The sequence below is a fragment of the Quercus suber genome, unplaced genomic scaffold (assembly GCF_002906115.3).
Source record: "Quercus suber isolate HL8 unplaced genomic scaffold, Cork oak 2.0 scaffold_54, whole genome shotgun sequence".
Classification (NCBI taxonomy): Eukaryota; Viridiplantae; Streptophyta; class Magnoliopsida; order Fagales; family Fagaceae; genus Quercus; species Quercus suber.
Window position 1 is genome coordinate 1,673,141 of NW_027069519.1, and position 10,915 is coordinate 1,684,055.

General features: G+C 32.6%; 1 protein-coding gene across 1 annotated transcript; it reads left to right on the forward strand.

Annotated features, from left to right (window-relative positions):
- Positions 1 to 2,534: 2,534 nt before the first annotated feature.
- LOC111997764 (uncharacterized) lies at positions 2,535 to 4,762 on the forward strand. Its single transcript, XM_024029908.2, has 2 exons — positions 2,535 to 2,818; positions 4,181 to 4,762. Exons 1-2 carry the CDS (start codon positions 2,651 to 2,653, stop codon positions 4,709 to 4,711), a joined length of 699 nt encoding a protein of 232 aa, XP_023885676.1. The 5' UTR covers positions 2,535 to 2,650; the 3' UTR covers positions 4,712 to 4,762.
- Positions 4,763 to 10,915: the final 6,153 nt, after the last annotated feature.

Here is a 10,915-nt window from a genome sequence, read left to right on the forward strand (position 1 = left end):
TTCTTAATTTTAGAGATTTAAGCATTTAATAATGTAATTTTTTTAGATTTCAAGCTCAAAAACTTGATCTAAGCTCGAGTTTAAACTTGATATTAAGCTTGAGTTTGGCTTGACTAATTAATCAAGCCAAACCAAGCCAAGCTAAGCTCAAGTTTTTTGGCTTTTCCACGAGCTTAAGCTCAAACACTATTTTTAAACTTGTCACAAGCTCAAGCTTTTGATTTTTTCTGACGAGCTAAGTTTGAACATGCACTACTCAACAAAACTCGGTTTGTTTACAACCCTATTTTCCTATTGGATTCCTCATTTTTTTAGTTAAAAAATATCTCTACACCCTTATGTTTAAGTGGAGACAAAACTAAATGACAATCTGGGAAAAATGCAACTCTAACTCTCATTAAAATATTGCCTAAAAAATAGTATCACTCTCCTATTAATTTTCAAATTGATTTATTCACACCTTCATTTTTTTTTATTCACTTATAAATTAGATTTTCAAAATAAAAATTATATATATATATATAAAATAAAAATACAGTTTTTTTTCCTACAAAATAATCTCATATTTTACAGAAGAATAAAAGATGAAGATAAAGCTAAAGATTATCCATTTTGCTTTTGAATTTGGTAATAATAAGAGATAGTTATGTATCTTTGAATTATCTAACATTTAAAAAAAAAAAAATCTTGTCAACTAATTACCAAATTCAAAAGCAAAATGTACAGTCTTTAGCTTTGTCTTCATCTTTTATTCTTCTCTAAAAAGTAGACAAGATAAAAAAAAAAAAAAAAAGGTTAGATAATTCAAAGATATATAAATATCTCTTATTATTACCAAATTCAAAAGCAAAATGGACGGTCTTTAGCTTTATCTTCATCTTTTATTCTTCACTAAAAAGTGTATATATATACTTTTTAGAGAAGAATAAAAGATGAAGATAAAGCTAAAGACCGGCCATTTTGCTTTTGAATTTGGTAATTAGTTGACAAGATAATAAAAATGTTAGATAATTCAAAGATATATAATTATCTCTTATTAGTATTTTGACCTCTCAAGATGATCAGTTTCCTGTGTGATTTGTCCTCGATTATTTCATGCTCCCAAATTCCATGCAGTGTGACTACTGACTAGGAAGTAGAAACTCGAATATTTTATGCTTTGTAGGGATAGTACGGGCACTAGACACGAAAATAGTCTTTATTGTGTTTTCTGGTTTGCTAGATAGAAAATGGTCTTATGTGGAACTCATAACCAATAACTCCAATGGGTTGTTGGACACCCACTACCTGAGGTACCCCATTACGTACCCTATTGATTGGACAACTGTACATTTTATTTTTTCATTGGATAAGTAGGACTATGAATGGATTTTTAAAGTTTGATAATTCAAATGCAAGATAAGAAGCTTTTCACTTTTATTTATATTTTTTAAAAAAAGAAAAGGAAAATGCCTCATATTTTTATAGGTAAGATAATAAAGTCGGGAACGAAACGGTTCATGAGTCATGAGATTGGCATGCACTTGTTTTGGCCAGTGGCCACCTCTTATCTCCTTCCTCTCCTCTTAATTCTTTTTCTTGCGCCTTGTCAGACTCTCACTCTCCTACATTTCCTCCACTCCATGCAAATAGTGCTCCACTTTGTTTCAATAACCAATTTGCCCTTCACTTTTATTTTCTTCATTCACACAAAATTTCGGGGCATCAATTTATGAATGATCAGTTACTCATATCATCATATGTGACATTCTTTCCTCATTTTGACAGAGATGGCACCGAAGTTGCAAAGTTGTTTTTTTGGTAAAAACATACAATTTTACACCCAAATTAAACAAGAATTGTAATTGGAAAAAGGAAAAAAGAAAAAAAGACTTCTACACAATTAATGATCTCAAGAACTAAACCCTCTATCTCTGTCATAACATATTTTTTATTAACAAAACTTCGATACAATAGCATTTAAATAAAAATCGCTTGAATAAGTTGACGGAAAAATAAGTAGGTGTAAAAGGTTGGTATTGTACTTGACTAATCTCCGAATATGTGTAATGGGATACGTAATTGTCGGAAAGAATCCTTGCTATGGTCCCAAGTTGTTAATTATAAGGCTAGAATTCAAGAACTCATGAAATACATGAGTCCTAAAAATCACAAAACCAACCATTTGGAATTAGTTAGAATTAATTATGAGTACTCATGAATTAAATGTGGTTTGAAAATCACTAAACCAACTCTCTGGGTTTAATAATAATGTGAAGATCACATGTGGCCAACCATAGATATGTAACAGCAAAAGAAAAGAAAAGGAAAATTGTTTTAATTTCAACCAAAAAGCTAACATTAAAAAATAATATAAAAAATAGGAAACAAAAAGAAATGGAATTATGGTGGTTGCTGAGGGCAAAAGTCCCTCTATTTAGGTCATGTCTGTAATTTGGTGATAAAGTAGGGGTTAGGTTTTCTATTTACACTGATTGGCCACTGAATCACGCATCCAAACAAGTCCACATACATTTTTTCTGAATATGTATATATAGATGCCAAGACACCAAGAATATATCCTTTTAAATTTAAACTACTATTAGAACTGTGAAGGGCTAGGTAGAAAGAGAAGCACATACGCCTCAACTCAAAGAAAGCAAAGAAAGAAATGGAATGGAAAAAGAGTTATCTGGATGTTATACTTGTACCACTAGGTTTTTTGATAAACATTGCTTATCATTTCTGGTTATGGCATAAGGTTCGCAATGAACCACTCACAACTATCATCGGGACAAATGCTAGAGGAAGACGTTATTGGGTCTCGGCCATAATGAAGGTACAGTTATATAATTTTTTTTAAAATTTATTTATATATATATATATTTTAACTTGCTGATCAAACAATGAAAGAAATTAAGGCTTGCACTTTGTGTGTAATCATTTAAATGGTATCAAATTCATACACAGTATATATGCTTTTTCCATGAAGCTAGCTCGTTAAATATTATTCATTAGTTTCACAATGAAAACTTGATACGAATTGCAACTAAACTAACAATGCTCAAGATAGAAACCTAAGTAGCAATTGTGGATATACTGCCATCTCTTTATTTTGATCTTTAAACAGTTTTTTATTTTATTTTATACATTTTACGTGAAATTGATTAATTTAAATCCTGAATATTTCAATTGGAAACACCAATAAATATCTTTCTTGAATTGTAGATGTTGTATCTGGTCAGGCAGGAGATGTCTTGCTAATTGGCTTGTATTCTGTTTTGCTTACTCTGAGCTTTGGTTTAGCTCTGATCTCATGAACATTTGTTGTTTTGTTTCTTAGGCTCCTCTTTGCCGAAGAGTTTGGATGTACCTTTGTTTGTTTGTTTCAAATAATCCATATGATTTACCAAAAAAATTAAAAAACCTAGAGGTCCTTTGGCGTGATCTTTAACTTATCTCACATAATTTAGTGTTTTAGCTAAGCATGTAACATATAGCTAGCTTTGGATTATCACAGAAGAATCAAATGTGATGCTACCAAAAAAAATTCCCAGATTTCACGTGTAATGTTTTGTATTCTACCATGAGTCAGTTGGTGCTTTGAAAAGTTTTGGATTTTACAATCATGGCAAGCAAAAAGTATATACATGGGGAGCATAACCTGTCATTTTGCTTGATGACAAGGAGGCTACCACTTGTTTTTAGTAGTGTAAGCGTGCGCCCAGCACTGAAATTATATTTCAGTTGTGTTTTGCATTTTTTTGGGATCTCATGGTGGGACCACTAAACTCAACAAAACACAAATTTCTAGGTAAATTTGGGTCTCACAATACTATTCACACCTTTAAAAATTATTTTATTACAATATTTTCAACAATAAGTTTTCAGTTTTCAGCAAATAAACAGTATCCAAATAGACACTAAATCACTTTGTTGGTGATTTTAATCTTGTCCTATATAACCCCATATCCAAACAGACACTAAATCACTTTGTTGGTGATTTTAATCTTATCCTATATAACCCTGTATAAACTTTAAACGACATGGTCAAATCTATGTTAGGGTCAGGGTGGTCTATTTTTTAGTTTATTTCTATGATATGGTGCATTGAATAAAATGTTGGCAAAAATAAAATCACATGTGTAACAAAAAATTTTATGTCACTCCCTCTAATAAACAAATTATTTAATTTTCACAGGACAATGACAAGAAGAACATCTTGGCAGTCCAATCTCTGAGGAACACAATAATGGGATCAACCCTAATGGCAACTACGTCGGTTTTACTTTGTTCTGGTCTCGCAGCTGTAATAAGTAGCACTTACAGTGTGAAGAAGCCACTCAACGACACCGTTTATGGGGCCCATGGGGAATTCATGGTGGCTTTGAAATATGTGACACTACTCACTATTTTCCTCTTCTCATTTTTCTGCCACTCTTCGTCCATTAGGTTTATAAACCAAGTGAACATTCTGATTAACACACCAACTGATCCTATGTCCACAGTGACCCCAGCGTACGTGTCTGAGCTCTTAGAGAAGGGTTTCTTGCTAAACACTGTGGGAAACAGGCTCTTCTATGTGGCACTTCCTCTTTTGCTTTGGATATTTGGACCTGTATTGGTTTTCTTGTGCTCTGTCACCATGGTGCCAGTGCTTTACAACCTTGACTTTGTGTTTGGGAATGGCCAAGTTGAAAACGGGAAAAATGTGAATGGGGACTTTGTATGAATAGTGTGAAACAAAATAAAATGAGAACTTGGATGGTGTGATTTTTGGTTATGTTGTTTTGGGCAATGCGTGAGATTTGGTTCTTTTATTTTGTGTGCACATATAAATAACGTGTTCTACATTTTAGTGCGTGATGATAAATTGATAATCTTGTGCTTTTCCCAACTAAATAAAAAAGTATAGAGGGCTTATCTTATGTGGTGTCCATTGTCCTAGGTAGTAAAGTTTAGAAAACATAGAATTAAACTGTTTATCAAAAAAAAAGAAAAAAATAAAGGAAAACACAGGAACCACACAATAGAACAATAGAATAATCTTTTTTACCAAGGCATGCATGCTTATTGCTTAGTCGTGATGGTTCAAAAAGTATGCCCACAATTCAACAGAAACCCAAAATACGTAGAAACATGTACACATGAATGTATCTAATTTTCTAAAATTAGATCAAGTCAAAGTAATAACTTATAAATATAGTTATACAAAAACGATCACTTTTGATATAAATATTTATAAATAATCGCAAAAGAGAACATTTTTCCTAATGAATATCGGGTAGTTTGATATAAATGTATACAAAGAGAAATCCAAAGAAGAAAAATACTCAAAAATTACATTATGATCCTTGTATTGACTATGTGGAAGCACCCCATTTGTGTTTGTTAACAAGAGGAGAGAAAAAGTTATGTGAGAAAGATGACTCATACTAATCATACCACTTTTTTTTTTCATAACTTGTTAATATCGTAATTGGCGATTGCTTAAATATCAATAAATTAACTTATTGGAGAAAGAAGGTGTAGTAATAAGAAGCCATAGTTACTTTGTTTATTTTAAATTATTTGTTTTGGGTTATGGAGACAGGTCTAAAGTTAATTGTAATTTTAGGAACGGGAATAATTTTGGCAGTGGGTTCTTTTTTGACGTATGGAAAGCTAGCCAAAATTAAGGATTAAAGAGCTAACTTTTTCTAGCACATTTCAGCAATTTGAAACCCGAAAAAAAGCCTTCGGCATTTCAATTTTAACATGCTGTCATTTTTTTTGCTTGCTCTGTTTGCCTATGAAAATTTAACAACCCAAATTTCTGCCCTAACCTGCTACCCGAAGCTGCCTTACCCTACTACCCAATAAGAACTTATTGGCATGCTAGTTCTAACTCTCTGCTTGCCAATTTTACTTTTTCTCTAATAAGACAATGAATATTTTTTTATCCATAATTATTTTAGCATGTAGCTAATAATAAAAAATGAGTAGTTAATAATAATATCAATTCCACCCAAAACAATAACTAATCCTAAACCCTAAATAATAATAAACCCTTTAAATTGTAAATCCTAATAAATAAACGTTAGCAAACCCTAAACAATATTAAGCACTAAACCCGAAAACCTAATAAAAATAACCAAAACAAACCCTGCCCTAGGGTTTGTTATGTTTTTATTTATTTATTAGAGTGTTTGGGTTTTAGGAGGGTTTGTTATGAAGTGGGTCTTCACTCTGCCAACATTTAAATCCCTCCCACCCCCCCCAAACAAAAAAAAACAAAAAAGGAGCATCTCTCCTCCTCAATCATAAGTCAGAGGATTCTCTCAATCTCTATGCTATATTTTTCCTTTCTTAGTAAGGCCTTGCACGCTTTAAAATAGAAGCTTTGTAAGTATGCGTCTGTTGTCACATGTCTGGCTCATATAATTGGATTATGTTTATATATATATATATAATTGGATTTGAGCCATGACAAGTTTGGTGATCCTTTGTAGATCTAGTAGCCAAAACTTAAGTGTTTTTGCTATTTCCCAAACCAAGGAAGCAGATTTTGACTCGATCACTCTAGAAGATTATGCTCTCTAATATATAATGTTTTTGAACCCAATCCAACACAATATTTCCCCCATCTCATATTTGTGCTATTTTGCCTTTATTTTTATTTTTATTTTCTTCATGTAATCAGATCTACCAACAGAGCAACGCATGTTTTGGGTGCCTAGGCTTCCTTTTCTAATATAGGATAGGGCCCAACCCCATGAACTCTCTTCCTACCTCGCCTGGGCCCTTCCCCCTTTTTGTCAATAAATTATCTGTCATCAGTCGAAAAAAAAAAAAAAAGCATTGGCTTGCCAAGAATTCATGGATCAATCAGCTGAGCCACTGTTTCTTGTGGTCTCGTCTTGCCTTTTAGGTAAAAAGTTTAAATCATTGTTTCCCATAATGGTTTTAGGTTAAAAGTTTAAATCATTGTTTCCTATATTGGAAAAGAATGGGTGGCTTAGGTTTAATTTGTTCTCTTTCATTGGATCTCAATCACATTAGCATTTTTTTTTTCCTGCCCCAATGAATAATTCTTTAAGTCTGGCGTAGATCTGGGATGTGTTGTTATCTGACTCTCATTTGAACATAAAGTCATTAATAAATTCAAAAACATGGCTGAAACATAATTTATAAACATTTAAAACACAAATCATGATCTTTTATTTTAATTTTTGCACGCTGTTATCTTATATAATTTAATTCATTCTTTATATGTTCCTTTTTACTCAGCTAGCATTTGTGAGTTTATGCATTTGACAACCAAATATGGGAAGTAGGTATTTCTTGTTCAAACGGTTCACCTATCAAATTAAATTAACAAAAACAAATTATTGTCTAATTCCAAACTTTGTTATTTTTTTATCTAAAAGAGTCTTTAGAAAACACTCGTGATTCAAATCCATTTCATGATTAGTGACTGATCAGTGTACTACATGCCATATGCTCCATCAAAGTACAGTAAAGATAGGTCCAAATAAGAAGGTGGAAATGTGAGTCAGTCATCCAACTTCCACATTTTTTCAACATTTTATTTTTAGTATCTTTGTATATTTGAAGGATTTTATTATTTTATTTTAAACCAATAAAGAGAAGGGTGTTTGAAAAATAGGAACTGCTTTTTGTTATTTGCTCTTTAAATATGGCCTTTCACTCTTTCTAGGTCTCTTGAGGAATGTATTAAAATTTGGATGGAGTCTGCATCAAATAATTTTAGCCCTGGTCTTGTCTTTCTTCCACTATTTGTCTTAGAAATATTTATTATTTGTCAGCTATCGTAGACATATCTATCATTTTGTGTCAAAGTAAAAAGTTATGAGATTGTGTTTATTCTGAACTAGTATATTCTGCAAAATTCTCTCTCATGTCTCATATGAGATATGCCATACATTCCTTTTCCTGTTATAATTTCAGTTATCTTGTAATGCTTTCATCTGAACCAAGTTCTGCATTTATTGTGATACTGATTGTTCTTTTTAGTACATTTCGTTTCATCAAAGTTCTACTCCTGTTACCTAAGGCTAATGTCTCGCAGATGGGCCATGATCATATTTTTCCTTTTGCTTTCCTTTATTTCACCAAAGAATCCTTGTTACTATGCATATATATGTTATGGGCATGTCATTGTTGTTGTTCAGTTGATCAAATGATCTAACTATTTAATCAACGAAAATCTGTAATAAAGAAAGGAATGGCACTAAAGATCAGTCTTCTAGTTAAGTTAGTGGGGGATTCTCCAATGTTGAAGTAAGCAAGATTTAAATCACTACTTTACTACGTGATGGTTAGGGGTTTTTTTTTTTTTTTTTTTAAATGCTCGCATGCAGTTGAAATTCAAATTTAGGAGGGACTCTTGTGAACTAAATCACCAAGACTCCTACTCCTTGAGGTAATCCTATGATTTTTAGGATTTTCTTTCAAAATGGTCACTTATGGCTAGTTTGGATGAAGTTGAGAAATGGAGGGTACAGAGAAGTAAAGTAGAGTTTGCCAGCCTCATTTTTGATTGCTAGCTTGGCCTTGATTTTTGCCGAGGAGGCCAAGCTAAGAGGCATGGTCAAGCTCGCTTGTGCCACATCATCATGTTGTTCATCATTTCTTATTCTTTGTTAGTGTTCCAGACATTTTCTAATTTAATCTGCAAAAGGGAGTGATTACTTCATTTTCTTCTATCTATCAATGTGATTGGTATTCCTAGGTGAAATAGCACAATCAGTACGTAAAATTTTTTAATAGTTGTTTCTCTTTTTGCCAAATATTAAGCTTGAAAATAAATTAATTTAAGGGCTCATGTGAGAGAGTCTAACTCAAAATTCATGTCATCTGGTGGCTACAAATGCATTTTTTTATCAATTCCTGCCACGTTAAAAAAAGGAAGATCACAAATGCAAGATTTTCTCTTGATGGATATTAAATAAGATACATAAAAGGACACGAGTTGGTAAGAAAAGGAGAGAATTATATAGTGTTGTTGAATGAAAGAAACCTAATTTTGGACCCTTTTCAAAATATATAACTAAAAAAAAAAAAAAGGAGAAAAAGTCTATTTGGCGTCTTTTGAAATCAAGAAGCACGAGGCTGGGTGAGGCGCTAATGCACCTAGCCTTTGTTGGTCCTTCTTATTCCTCTATATAATAACAAAGGCTTCTTTTGTAATGTTTAGTATTATCAGAGCACTAGTAATAGTGGTGCTAAAAAGCTAAATAGTTATTTTTAGCACCACCATATACAAAAAATGTGATACATCATTGGTGGTGTAGGTAAAAGTTTTACCTACTCAGCTGTAGTGTACAGCTATTTATGGCTGTGCACTATAGCTTAAAAGTTAAAATCAAATAATATATTTTATTATCTCTCTCATTAAAATAATATATATATATATATATATTCTCTTTCTGTTTTTTCCTCTGTTCCAGCATTCTCCACTCTCAGTCTCTCACCCAAGCTCCAATTTGTCATCTTCCTCACCCAAGCTCACTCTTCAATCAGCCATTCGTTGCCGACCCAAGTACCATCGTCGACTGAAACAGTCTCTCCCATGACTTCTCTCAAATCTCCACCGTTCATCCCATCGCCCTTTCCATCATCCACCATGTCATCGAGAAATGCGATGGGGTCCGCCATGACATCCCTTTCCTCCAAACCCTATCATTCTTCAACTGGGCCATAGCCCACGATATTTCGGCCCAGTCCCCCAACCCTTACAACGAAATGATCAACCTCGTAGGAAAAGTTCGCCAATTCAACTTGGCTTAGCAAGTCATCGATTTGATAAAAGCCATCATGCATATCTTGTGTTTGTGTTATGTTTAATCGAATGGAGGACTATGGAGGCTATTCTTGTGTTTGTGTTGCGATTGATTTGGGGTTGTGTTTGTGTTTGGGGTTGCTCGGTGTTTGTAGTGGCGGTGGTGTCAGGGTGGTGGTGGGGGCGGCGCCATGAGTGCTTGAAAATAGTGAAGAAAAAAAAAAAAGAGAAATGAATTGTTTAATGTAGTAGGTATATTATTTTATTATGTTATTTATATTATTTTATTATATTAAAAGCTAAAATAAAACTACTGATATTGAGTATTTTATAAAGTGAGAAGGTAATATAGATAAAGTAACTTTTTGTGGAGCCATATTGCTAAATTTATGGCTCCGTCAATGTGGATGTTCTCACAATATATAGGTCACTTGCAAGATACTAGGTTTCACATGCTTTGGGCAGCGTGTGGCAACATGAAATTTCAGTCTTAATCAGTGGGTTTTACACTGCATTTTGCATGATGCAGTCTTATTTATGAGTCTAAGAATTGGTTACAATTTGTGCCAAATAAGGAAGCTTAATTAATCAATCTTCCTTTGGTTCATTGCCATAAAGGGAATGGCTCCTCTTGTAATTGCTGAATTGGACAATCCAAGAAAATAAACATTTAACGTTGGTGGAGTCAATTGAATGGGACTTTGAATGTTAAACAAGTTTAGTTTTCCAGTAGGTAATGTGTGGCTTTCTACTATATATATATACACTCAACTTTGTTGCACAATCAAGCATGTTTTGCAAGACTACTCGTAAAATTGGTAGAATATAAAGTGAAAATGTCAAACTGAAATTGATGATTTTTATTCCATATGTACTAGTACCACTAAGATAATTTTCTCTTTATTTATTGTTCAATATTTTTGTCATATATTGCTAAATATATTTATTGATTTTAATTTCCCACGAATATATTTTCAAAATTTTTATCTAGTGTTAAATGCTTTAAAGCCAAATAATATTTCTTAAAGAATACTCTCTTCTTTTCCTTTTTTTTCCCCCTACTTCTCTCACTCATTAATCATTATAGGGTAAATTACAAAGTTGGTCCCTGTCCTTTACACTATATTTCAATTTGGTCTCTAACTTTTTAAT